Source organism: Meleagris gallopavo, chromosome 6 (assembly GCF_000146605.3).
Source record: "Meleagris gallopavo isolate NT-WF06-2002-E0010 breed Aviagen turkey brand Nicholas breeding stock chromosome 6, Turkey_5.1, whole genome shotgun sequence".
Lineage (NCBI taxonomy): Eukaryota > Metazoa > Chordata > Aves > Galliformes > Phasianidae > Meleagris > Meleagris gallopavo.
In genome coordinates this window covers 34519573-34532808 of record NC_015016.2, presented here as the reverse complement: position 1 = coordinate 34532808, position 13236 = coordinate 34519573, and the positions used below count along the sequence as shown (strand labels likewise).

At 41.5% G+C, this 13236-nt stretch overlaps 1 protein-coding gene across 1 annotated transcript in view; it reads right to left on the bottom strand.

The window, feature by feature from the left end:
- Window positions 1–215: 215 nt before the first annotated feature.
- Window positions 216–13236, bottom strand: part of CREB5 (cAMP responsive element binding protein 5) — a 71066-nt gene continuing 58045 nt past the window's right edge. The window contains exons 4-7 of the mRNA XM_019616784.2: window positions 9487–9810; window positions 4613–4840; window positions 3900–4008; window positions 216–2930 (exon numbers count right to left, since the gene is read on the bottom strand). Of these exons, the coding sequence (XP_019472329.1) occupies window positions 2767–2930; window positions 3900–4008; window positions 4613–4840; window positions 9487–9810 (825 nt within the window). The 3' untranslated portion in view covers window positions 216–2766. The remainder of the gene's footprint in view (window positions 2931–3899; window positions 4009–4612; window positions 4841–9486; window positions 9811–13236) is intronic.

The window sequence follows — 13236 nt, the reverse complement described above, 5'->3', positions numbered from 1 at the left end:
TCCTTTACTTATTTCCACATCACTAGCAATGATTATACCTAAAGGCCAATAGTATAGAGAGGTGACATTTCATTGTAATTACACATTTAGGCCAACATGTGCGGTTGGCTTGCCTAGTTAGCATTAAAAAAAGAAATAATTGAGCTATATATAATACACATCAGTCAAACTGTCAAGTTGCTGAATTTAACAAAACTTAGGCAAGGTTTTTGTATTTTTTTTCCTTTTTTTTTCCTTTTTAAAGTAGAGGCTTTCAGTGTAACAGCTAAATATTTTAATTGAGGAGACTGAACAAAATGAAGCTAAACTGTAATTCTAGTGCAGTGCAGCTCAACTGGGTATTCTAATGTTATCAACTACTTAGATTTTTACTTTTTTAACATATTTAAGTGCTACCCATATAGGGGGAAAGTTTGCAAATTAACCCTGTGATGGCATTTTATTTTTCACAGTGAAGGATGACATTCAGACACAGGGGAAAAGCTTGTTTTGTCTTTTACATCGTGGATATTCAGCTGGAACATTTTGCTCGACTGCATATTTGAAAGAAGTTCCCTTGGGAGCCATGATGAAGCAAAACCACTTAGCTATTACAACCAGAGATTAAAAAAAAAAATTATAGATTCAGTATTTAAAACACTTTAAAAGTATATGTTTGTCTAAAATATAATAGAAAATCCTTTACATTTGTATTTTTTCTTAATTTTTTTTTTGGTTCTTAGACTATATAATCAAGTCAAGATTTACACTGTACATTAAAAATCTTTTTTTGAACGTATTTGCATAAATGGAAAGAGAGCTGTTCAAGAATACTGATAAAAGTTAGTTACCAAGATAAGAACTAATTCAGAAACAATCCTCAAAAGTTTGCTTTTCCTTCCAAAAGGGCCCTGCTCCTGACAGCGCCTCTCACTTCACTCGTTTAACTCTTTCCTGCTCTGAGAAGAGTCACCCTCCTGAAACCCGTGACTCCTCTCACAACCAAGAAACAGCAGCTGAGGACAAGAACCTCACTTCAGAATGAAGCGTGTTTTGGGCTGGAGTGTTTGCTAGGAATAGCATGAATTATCTTTTGCTATTAAAGATGCAGTTTGAAATGTTTGAATGTTCATCACCAATTCAGAGCCCAGTCCTGCTCCCTGGGGCAGACGAAGGAGGTGTCACCACTGCCAGCCTTGAGAGCAAAACCAGGTCCCAGGATATTGAAAGGCAAGCATAATTAACTGGCATCATCTCCCTCCGATCTCCCCATCAATCACTGCTACTACTCTAGGATGCAAATCCGTTGTGCTGAGGGGCAGGCACATAGTCCAAACAAAACCCCTAATTGTGGCATAAAGCCCCTTTACAGACCCTCTTTACAGGACTGAATTTTATCCAGTGAGTGCAGTGGAATTTGCCTTTCTTGCAGCACTTTTGAGTGGCTGCACACTCGATAAATTTTTTTTTAATGTCATTATGAGACAATTTCTTACCCACTGTAAACTGGAGTAAGTGCCATTATGGTCAGTGAAGCTCCACTGATGTTTGCCAGCTCAAAGCCAGTCCGTGTACATCCAAGGGGATGCCTGCAGAGACCAGGACTCACCCTGGTAATTAAAAGTGGCATTTTTCCAACTGGTCAGAATGGTTATGCTGATTTATTTTTCATTTATAGCCTGTGAAATCTGAGGCTGTTAGCTTTCAGTGCTAGAACAATGTAAGCAGGTTAGGGAACAGAACTTTTCTGAATTATATACTACATGGATTTGCTATGTTAACGACTGGCAGCGCTAAAGAATTGCTGTAATTCTCAGGTGTTACTTGCCTGCAAGTGCTATGCCTGCACTGTGCCACAGCCATTTACCTCAACAGCTTACACGGCTCCTAGCATCAACACAGCTGGCTTTCAATCTTGCTTCACCTGCAACTGCACTGCTTTCGCCTTTCCCTGTTTATTAAAAGCACTAAATCAGGAGCATTTCTGTTTTTCAAAACAGAAAAGCTTGGTGCAGCCCAGCTGTGGGTGAAGAGCTAGTGAAAGCAGCAGCCGTGCTGGCAGTTTTTGGTAGGCTTGAAGTTTTTACTTGTTTATCACTGTTCTCTGAGAGGGGGAGGAGGAGAGGGAAGCCTGGCTAAGAGAAGGGCAGAGGGCTAGGAAAGGGAGAAGTGAGTTGTGAGAACAACTGAAGGACAAAAAGACAGGGTGGGAGAGAGCTGGAAGAGGACAGCTGGGCAAAAGGGCACTTTACTGGGGTTTGGGTTTGTTCTGATAGCCACTGTGTAACCGAGTTGAAAGACGAGGTTCTGGTGATAGCACAATTCTAACTCATATTTTATGATGCTGTCAGCAGATGCCCTCTCTCTATATTTATAGCCTAATTACTCCTAGTTACCTACATATGACTCTGTTTAATACTTTTCATGCCTCACATTGGCTAACAAGCTGCAGTTTAACACAACTCCGTATTTCTGAGGCTTCAGGCTAGATTGGTGAGAAGAAAACGTGACTATGTACAGAGACAGTTAGGTTTATAAACAAGTAACTGTACCAAAAAAACTGGAGAAAGCACCAAAGCATTTCTCAAGCTGATAGCATATTAATTGCATAACTCCCTTTTATGTAACTAAGTATAAAAGACATTTTAATAACTATAAAAATGAAAGCCAGAGTCTTTCAAGAACTGAGGAATCTTCCAGGCTTGAGTTACGGTCAAAAATGTCCTTAGCACAGAGGACGTTTTGATACGCTACCACTTTCCCCTAGCAGTTTCTGATCCACTAGTTTTAAAGGATGGGGTTGATGTCTGTTCTGTGGCTGGCGAGCTGGGTGAGAGTGGAGCTGCCCACAACGTCGCTGACGGAGGAGGAGGTGGTGATGGTATTGTGCTGGATGACTTGCTGCTGGGAGCATGCTGGGACCGGGCTCGCAGGAGGACTGCTCTCAGGACCTGGAAAAGGATGGGGGACAGAGCACACATTCAGTCATTTAATGGTAACCCAACGGTAGGAGCCAGCACCTTGAAATAACATCAAAACCTTAACGGCTACGAAACCAACACCTAGTACAAAAAGTCCAGTATCTTAAGGTTTACAAAGCCTAAATTCTCTATTCACTCCAGCAGAAATCAAAATTACAGTGTAGTGCACTGCATCACAGAAAATCTAATTCAAGCAACAGTTGATAGGCATGTAATGCAATTATGTATTTTTAATCTGAGTACTCTTAAAGAGACAGATGCATAGTGATGCAGACAAGACAGAAATGGGCTCTATTTTAAGAGAATGCTGCAATCTAGCAAATATTAACCCAGAGGCTCTTCTGAGCCACTCCAAAGCCAAGCAAAGAATTTGTCCATAAATTACCGTACTTGTAAAATGTGTCAGCTAGACAGAATTGATTCAATGTCGGCATCAGATGTGATTTAAAAAAGAAGAAAAAAGGCAAGATAAGAGTTAAAAAGAACAAACCTTGAAAACCTGCTCCGCGCTTGCTCTGCGCCACAGTCAGAGCACAGTACCGTTTTCGCTGGAGGGGGCTGTAATGCTTTCCTTTATAACTTCCCTTTGGAGAGCTATGTTACTGTGCTGGCAGCGCTGTGTCCAGGAGGACTCTTGCAGGTCTGGAGCTCTGAGTTCCACAGGGATCCTCCACATGGGAGCCAGCATCCATCCGTGTGCATCGCCTTGTGGGGTGGAGGGACAGGGAGGGACCAGCAGTGCTGGGCTGGGTGCAAACTGTGGCTTTTTGGATTTTAAGCAGGGCTGGATAAATAGGGGCAGGAGATGGGACGGCTTGGATGATGTTTGAGAAGAAAGGTTCATGTTGTAATATGGCCAAGGGGTTCTGGAGGAAAGAACTAGAATCTGTGTTTTCCTGTGGGTAGTGTGGAGACAGAGTAAGCACACTAGCTACTTACTTAGATATCCTTGTGATTCTTTCTGCATGGCTGTTATCGGACAGTCTTTATGCGTTAACAACAACTGTTTCAGCTGTGCTACCTCATTTTTCAGCATGGAGACCTCATTCTAGAAGAGAAATAGAGAGTTTGGTTTGCCACAAATCTTAAAATGCAGTTACACAAAGTTGAGATCAAAGAAAACAAAAAATGATCCACAACTTGGGAAGAATATCCTTGACATTATTTTATAACTAACCCCTTTTGAGGGCAACTTGGCTCCCAGATTTGATGCCATAAGCTAACACACAAACTAACTTCTGTGCACACTGTAAAAAGGGCACCGTTCCTGTGCTTTTACTCTCAGATTTATATTCATTCTCTTCCCTTCAATTTATGCTCCCATCTCACTGGCTTAGAGTTAGGGCTTAGCTACGTGCCCTGCTCAGAAGAAATCCTTTATAGCCAAGGTAATGGCACTTAAAAAAAAAAAACCAAACAGTGACAAGAAAAGAAAATAAATACAGCTCTGTCTAGTGAAAGCTTCTAATCCCAAGACAGCTTTTTCCTGGCTTATCCTGCTAAAATGAAATTATTCCTCTAATTGGAGCACAGACACCTCGACTAACTGCCTTTGATAGTGCCGCGCTCCCACGCAGCAGCGGTTGTGCCGGGGCAGCAGCGAGCACAAAGAGGGCCTCTGTGTCCTTGGGGGCATAGACAGTGGCTCGCACCTGAAGCTGCATGTTTGTCTGGGTGAGTTCTTCTGCTTTCTTTTCCAGTGACATCACCCAGACCTTCCTCTTCTGTCTGCAGCGTGTGGCAGCGGCTCTGTTCCTCTCCAGAAATTTCCTCCTCCTCTCATCAGGGTCTTCATCCACCACCCTTCTCCGGCGGCCTCCAGTGGGCTGCGGCGGCTGTATCGTCTGCGTGGGCTGCATTTGCTGTGCGGCCGGTGAAACCTGTTAAGTAGAGCATTGACAAGGCAATGGGTGGGGGAAAGGAAGAGGGAACGAGGCTGAGGAATGGGGAGCATCTCCCACAGTCGCCTGGTTGGATGGTGGGACAGGAGAGGCACGCGTTGAAAGACACTGCCAGATGCCTCTAATGTTAGCTGCTGGCAAAGGGCTGCATTGGTTGAAGGGGAGATTTTTTTAAATGATTCTCTGAATATTAGTAGGAAAAATATTTTTCCCTTACAGCTAGTGATGCAGCTATAAGGGAAAGCTAAGGTACTTTCTCTGCCACCATCTATTTCAAAGCTGAAATGCCAAGTTTTTCTCAGCAACCCTTTTAATCAAAGTAGAAGACTACAGAGGCCTTATTTCTGTCTCTCTTTTCTTTCTTCTTCTTTTTTGGTAATTGCTTCTGAAATTTTGGGACTTTTCTTTTACACATTTTCTTCCACCTCTGCTCAGTATCTCATAGCTTCTAGAGACAGGACATACAAGCGCTCTGCCATCTGAGTGCACCTGGGAAGCTATGGCAAGGGTAGTGCACCAGGAGACCTCAATGCCCTTGAGATGTAGTTGAAATAAAGGATTTAGGTGTTCACACGTGAATTTTGAAGGAAGGTGGTATCTCATGGAGGTACTGCTGTTTCCTCCTCAGGCATTTTTCTTTGTCCTCTTTTTGATCACAGAATCATAAAATCACCAAGGTTGGAAAAGACCTCTAAGATCATCCAGTCCAATTGTCCACCTACCACCAATATTTCCCATGTACCATGTCTGTCAATACAACATTTTAAATGTTTCTTGAACATATGCTATCCTCCTTTTTATGGTTATTTATTTGACAGCAATCATGAAAACCACTTACAACCCCTCTGCTATGAAAATATGGAAAACCACGTATTAATACCTTTTCAAGTGAAGGAGAATATCAGTCTTGCTCCTGAAAGGAATTTGCCTATGCCCTTTCAGAGGAAGCTTGTGATAGAACCAGCCACCACCAGTCTGTGCTCTGACTTTTCTGGATGAAATGCTCACCTTTGTACTAGTGAGGAACAAGTATCAGACTTCATGTTCATTGCTTCTAAAGGCAATAGGTGCTGCCTGGACAAGCTCTCGGACTGCTTTCCTGCCTCACCATGGTGCCCAGGCCCTTGTGCTTTGGGTTTTTCTTGGGGTTCAGATCTGAATGTTGGAGCACAGATGGAGACATTTGTGCTACTCCTGCTACTCCTACACCAATGGAGTCTGGAACAGTCCAGAAATCTGAATTGTTGACTCAAAATTAACCTTGCTATTCTAATAAAAGCCAAAACCTCCAAGGTGCTTCCTTTTGACTTTAGGGAATGGACATACTCAGAGCTTTGTCAGATTGAGTCCTGAATTTCAACTGCAGCAATTAACATTTGTTTGCTTAACACATCTGTCTGTCTCAATTAAAATGATACTATCATCTTGCAAGGTTGCTTTTCTGTCTAGAATCTCACCACAAAGTTTGAAGAAGAACTTGCTCCTTTTCCCAGCTGACCTGTGTCAGTTAGACTGGCAATTTTGCGTATAATTATACTATGCATCTGATAATGCTTTTCACATAAAGCCAAATTACTCTCAGCATTCTGTTGTGCAGACAGGTAATTTCTGTAGGAGTAGAAAAAAATAAAACTAAACCAACAAACTTTTAAAACTAAATAAGCCACCTTGCACCTTCTGCCTGATTCTTAAAATTTTAGCTTGTATCAAGTCCTCTCACTTCCAATTAGAGCTTCCAATCCTCTTCTGACACAGGGGGTTGCTCCTGTGCTGTAGCCACCATCTCTGCCATAGGAGATGGCCAGTGATGGATACCAGCTGCCCTCCATCCTCTGAGGCCCTGCAATCTGTTAGAATATATCTTAATAACTGCCTAAGCATCGTTCTCTAATAGGACGTCCCCACCCTGCCTATGGACAAACATACTCTAGTAAGAAAGAAAATATATATTAAATGTTAATATATTAATATATTAATATAAATATATTAAAATTAATGTTAATTATCTTTTATAAAATGCCTATCATATATCCATAATCAAGACAAATGTAGGACAGGTAATAAAATGAAACATCCCAAACTCTGCTGTACCGCAGCTATCTCTCTGGTAAGTTTGATACAAAAAAGTGTTAATGTGACCAAAATGGCAGTAATAGCATCAATTTTTGCACTAGCTGAAGCAATACAGTTACAGCTTGGTATAATATCTCTTTCTCAGAAATCAATATATTAGAAGATTATTTCTATTTTTAGCCTTGATCTAAGGCTCCACTCTTTGCACCATACTACAAAATTAATACCCATCCATTCTTCCTGGCAAAACTTAGCTCATTGGGCTCCTCTGGATCAAAGTGGTAGGTGAAAAGCGTGATATGAATGCTGACATTACAGAACAGTGTGGGGTGAAATAATGAAATTTATGTCATTGGAACACATGGCCCACAGCAACACGGGCCATGCTGCTGCTTGGCAGGTGGCTTAGAACCAAAGAGTCTGTCTCAGAAGAATAAGGAGGTTAAGAACTAGTAAAATTCATCATAAAATCAACATCTGCTGGAGCAATCTGATCTCCAAAGAGGCCAATACCATGGAGACTACAGATGAGCTTAGAAAGTAATAATTATGTTTATTACTCAGCAAACTCTTATTTTCTCCCCATGTGTGTATTCAGAAATCACTCTTGTCTTTGCACCACGAGAACAGGCAAGCAGCAAAAGCTCTGCTGTCTGGGGAAGCAGATGATCCCAGGAGTCCTACTCAGATCCATCAGCCATCGCCTCTATCCACAAGCTCTAGGTGACATTTACACCTCTGGTCAAGGTGAAGACCTACTTGGTCCCTGCAATTACCTTCATTGACATTGTGTTTCCTGCAAAGCTCATGTTTCCAAAAAGACCTTGTTCCAGAGACTCAGAGGTGCTGGGACACATCTGACACAGCTTTGTTCCTGCCAGTCGGCCTGCCTGCCCCAGTGCTTGACTGCAAGATGTTTGGAGTACCCAGCTAACAGGGAATGCAAAGCACAAGGAATCTAGGCTGTTCCAATCAGAATGACTAAAAATGGCTTCAGCAGCACAGAACTTAAGAAGGAAAGGCAGCTAACACATTGGCTCATTGGTTGGTGCCTTATCCTTAAATCTGAGATTACACCTGTTGCCTTTATCTGATGCACGGAGTGTTTACTCTCTCATGGATCCCCTAGAGAGCCATCCGCTTACTTTTGGTTTCTATGGTATGAGATAACGTCTCTTTATTGGAGTTTTTAAACAACTCCAAGGAAAATAACTCATTAACAGATGGGAAAATAATTGAATTCACAAAGTAAAAACTGAACTAAACTAAGGAGAGCTCTGGACATCTTCTCACAGGGGAGTCTGCTGATCTCTTATTTAGACTGTTTCTCTAAAGCTGACAATTCATTTTACATTAGCAATTGCTTTGGGGAAATGCCATGTGCTTGCAGTCTCTGCAATAATAAAGCTAGATGTTAGTAAATAGTTAATGTTGTGGGACACTGGGATGTCAGCCAAATCTTCTCATTTTCTTTAATGTTTTCTAAGAGCTTGTCTGAAAGGTATTTGCAAGCAATGCAATACTTCACAGATTGAAATTCTTACGGCTCATTGTCCTCACTGTATGTACTACCCATGCGCACACCTTACATTTGCTCCCCAGACCTGACATGCTACATTCACTGGCCTTAGAGTTTTATTGTTCTTGTGCAATCTCCCTGAATTCCTCCTAAAATTACCACCTAAAGTCCTTACTCAGTTTGTCAGTTCAAGAAATATTTCAGATATTGAATTATCCAAACTGTGGAAGACAATATACCTGGTCCAAAAGTGGAGACCTCCATCTCATTCAGTGAAGATCTTCACTGATTTAACATCATCTGAATCCAGTTTAGAACTCCTTTCCTAGTTTAAATCTTTCTCCTTGAACTGGCTTCATTGTCTCTTTCTCCTGACATGGCTGTAGGCCCACTATTGCCTACATTGTTACCTAATCATACACCACAGCTAGGAGCTGCAATCCTCTTCACAAGGTCTGGAATCCTTTATCTCTTCCTCTAAACCAGTGTACTTTAAAACTATCTATCTCTGCTATCTGCAATCTAGACAGGAAATAAATACGCCATTGAGTTCACTGAGGTTGTTTCTTTACGTATCGTATACACACGCACATACATAAATTCCTTACTTTGAGTATGCGTATGTGTGGCCATTTTACTTCACTAAAGATTGTGCTACCTATTTCTGTACACAGAACGCATGCAACTCCTTAAATCTTGGCCTGAGAAGTCTAGGGTCAAGCACACTGTACAATGTATATAATAACACAGATTCATAATATACTTTGTCCATAAAATAATAATGTGGCAATGTGCAGAGATCAGAGTAGAGAAAAACTTTGCAGTTCCTTTTTAAGTAAGACATTACAAGTGCCAAGAATAGTAAGCAGAAAAATAAGTTGTTGATTCATACGATTTTCTCAGTAAAGTCTATGCTTCTCTGCTACCAGTAGCCAGCCTTTTTAAGCAGCTGGAGGGCGATGCAACACAGGCATGAGACTTTTACTCCACATAACAGCAAAACTCAGAGATGCAGCAAGGCATAAGGGTCTACCTGTGCTTGTCCGCCCGAATGCAGCGGTGGGTGCGGCGAGGTCTGGTGATGTGCCGGGTGTGCGTGAAGGTGCGAGTGGGAGTGGTGGTGGGGGTGATTCTGCTGGTGATGAGGCTGAGGATGAGGATGGTGCGCTGGGTGCTGGTGCTGGTGGGGGTAGGAGTGGTGAGGTGGCAGTGTCTGGTGTTGATGAGGATGCGAGTGCATATGATGGTGTGGCGTCTGGTCCTGCCGCGAGCTCATCATTTCCATCATGTGGCCCATGGTGTTCATATTCCCGTTCGACATGGCGGCAGGGTGATGAGTCAGTGCTGCCTTCAATCTCTGGAACAAAGCAAGGAAAAAAATTTATATGTGAAGTTCAGAGCATTCTGAATAAGATTTCTGATGTAGAACCGGTGCCTTGTGCTTTGAGATTCTCTCGTTGTTCCCTTGATAAAACAATTTCAGTTTGAGAAAGAATATATTCTTGGGCTCTAATCTAATTTTCCACTATAAGTATGTAGAGATGTAAACATCTGAACTGAAACTTAACAGTTGCACATTTCCTACTGTGCTGCTGAAGAGAAATAACTTGCTTTCCTTCTTTTCTGTTTGACCAGCTCAGTACCCTTAGTTTCATCAAGTTGTTATTCTTTCAGTTTTAAAAAGAAAGGTCTAATTAAAATAAAGGTGAAAAAAAAAGTCTGATATTTAGTTCTCCTCTCCTTTGTACTGCAGATTTTATTTAAAAGACCATTGATAAATACACTGCATTGACATGTGCTTTTAAAGTTTAAGTTTGAAGTATTCTGCAATTTTAATAGCATTCAACCTGTTCTTGTTATTTTTTTCATTAGAAACACAAGAAAATTGTAAGGGTGGTCTCAACCCGATCCTTTTTCTTTACTGGAAGTTCAAATGTGTGCTATGTTATCAAGCTAAACTATTTTCTCCTCATGTTTTGTTGGTCCTCGAGCTCTGATCAGGACAATGCTCTCCTTAATATCAATGAGATTCTGTCAGAAACCAACAAAGAGTAATGGGAAAGGCTGCTAGATTTTGAGCTACAAGGTATGGTACTTGTGTACCAAGATGATAAATAACTGAAATACAGGGAAAAAAATGGTTCCTGTTCAGCACAGTTGCAGGGTCACCCCAAAGCTGCGAATTATACCGGAACACAGCCGCCTCACTGATGTAATCCTACCCTTCAGACTACTGAAATTACTAGTGTTTTAGACGTGTGTGCTGAAGTCAGAGCCTGACAGCTAGGAGAAGGGCTCCTTTCTAACACAGAGAAACTTCCTTCACACCCAAAACTCCATGCCTTGCTAAATGCAGATCATTCTTTCCAGCCAGACACCCAAGATCTCATCTCACTTTGAAGAAGCCAGCGTGCACTTGCTTAACTCTCACTAATGCAAGTAATTATTCAGCAGAAAAATAGCAGGAAGAAAAAGCAAGGAAGGAGTTCCACAGTATTACTTGATGACAGACTAATATGTTCTGAATAACCCATGAAGTAGCTCATAATTCATTATCCAGCCAGACAATGTAAAGAAGAGCAGATACCTCATCATTAAGAGCTGTCATTTGCAGGAAAGCTACAAGAAACGGTAGTGGCACAAGGAACAGAGGTGTGCATTTCCCTGTGGCAACCATTGTAGGTCATAGATAACAGTCAGAAGATCTTACAGCCAATGTGGATAACTCTTGTCAAGTGGAAGAGTAGTTATAATACCGTAGAATCACAGAATCACAGAATGGCTTGGGTTGGAAGGGACTGCACATCATTCTTCTTCAGAACTGATCAAGAACTTTATTGTGAGGCTGAAGCAGCAGTCAGCTCTAAGCCAAAGCATCAGCGAAAGCTGTCGTAACTCTTTTCTGAGTCGCAGTGCAAAACCAGACTCGTGTTAGCCAGCATTTTTCAAAGAATGAACACCTAACAAAATCTACCAATGCTATATTTGTCAAAAAGCTCTGAAACTAACCTGCAGCATGGTGCATTCTAAACTGCAGACTTTCAAAGCAAAAAAGAAGAAAAAAGAAAAAACTCAAAACTCAATGTACGAAGAATCACTGGTTTTTTTTTCAGCTGTAAAAACTGTGGCTTACAAGTGTGGTGCAACTTCAAGGAGGATAAATTATTTTGTTTTCTTTCCACAGCCTCTTCTACCACATCCATTTATTTAAGATAGCAAATCAAGAGAGACTGTGAGAGGTCTGATGTGCAGCTGGTTTCAGTCAATGGGGGTCATTTCCATTTGGTCTGTGTATTTTACAAGCTCCTTGTTCACTGTTCCCAATGGGAGGGTGGGCCAGCTGCCCTGGATCAGGGTCCTGGTCAGAAACCAGCTATCTACCTCACCCTGTCCCAGCACAGCAGCAGCCATTGCCTGGCCCTCGTGTCCCCGTAGCTTCGTGCTTAGATCAGATGTGCAGCAGAGACAGCCCAGCATGCACACGCACCCAGGGCAGCGTTTATCTTTCATTACAGAGTTGCCGCTGCCAATTAGAAACATTTGAGGAACTGTAATTTTTTATTTTTTTTTCATTCAGTCTTCAGTGAGATCAATTGGTTTTGATGTTTTAGTTGGAACACGGGGGGAAAGAAATCACCAAAACTTTGCAAGCTCTTTGCGCTGGGTATATGTAGATCTGGAAGGGAAGGCTGCATTTTTGTTATTGTTTTTTTTTATGTGTGCTAATTGCAAACAGCTGTTTTGTTTTAGTGTCAAATAAATCTAGAATGAAATTATAACCCAGGACCGAATCCTGTGGATGTTCAGGTTTTTGGGAAGTGTGTCACTGACCGCATTGGGGCCTGGGGGGACACTCAGCAGCACATGTCACGGGGCCAGATGGAGGACTCATCACTCATATCTGCTGTCACCAAAAGGCAAAACCTTTGCCAATCTCAGTGACAGTGTTTCTTAGGACCCAGTCCTCTAAAGTACAGTCTTAAAAAAATCCCCACCAGCCTACAGTTCCCACTCAAGCCAACAAGAAATGCAGCTACTCATCAATCTTAGGCCCTAGATGATTTATTATTATTATTATTTGATCAAACTGACACGTCAACCAACATCAGTTACAAGCAGATTTCCACCTGATCATTGGCATTTCCATTCATGATTGCCATTGGCACAGACGAGATGAGACACTGTTTCACAGAGCACAGTCTGCTTTGCCTCTGATCAAGTAAATAAAGCAAATTCCCTTTTGATCCTACAGGAAGCCAGAACATACACTCTCACATTTGATGTTTAGGAGGAAATGGAAACAATGGCTAATATTGCCCCACAGATACGAGTATAGTTTCCCTATGCTATTGCTCATGGTTATGCACTTAACTGACACATTTAGTTTAAAGCCATCCCACTGCATATGATATAAAGTTAACACCTCAAATAAGCCATCACTGAACTGGAAATACTGTTTTCTGGAAACAGCTTGTTCTGATCTTAAAACCTGACATTATGGTGCAGTGAATTACTTGGTGTCTTTCTCTGTATCAACATTAACCACAATATATTTCTGCTCTGCCAAAAACAGGCTTCAAGAATTTCAGATGGTGAATGAAAAAGAATATCAGCTTTCCAAACACTCCTCAGTTCAAGATCTTGCTGTTTTTTAATACTTCTTAATCATGACATGGATTTCAGGGTTGTCTTAGTTTTAGCCCCGCTTTTCTTAAAAAGATAATTAGAACTGTTATTTTGGAGGTTGCTTTTCTCACAACTCAAATCACTCTGGGAGTTTCAT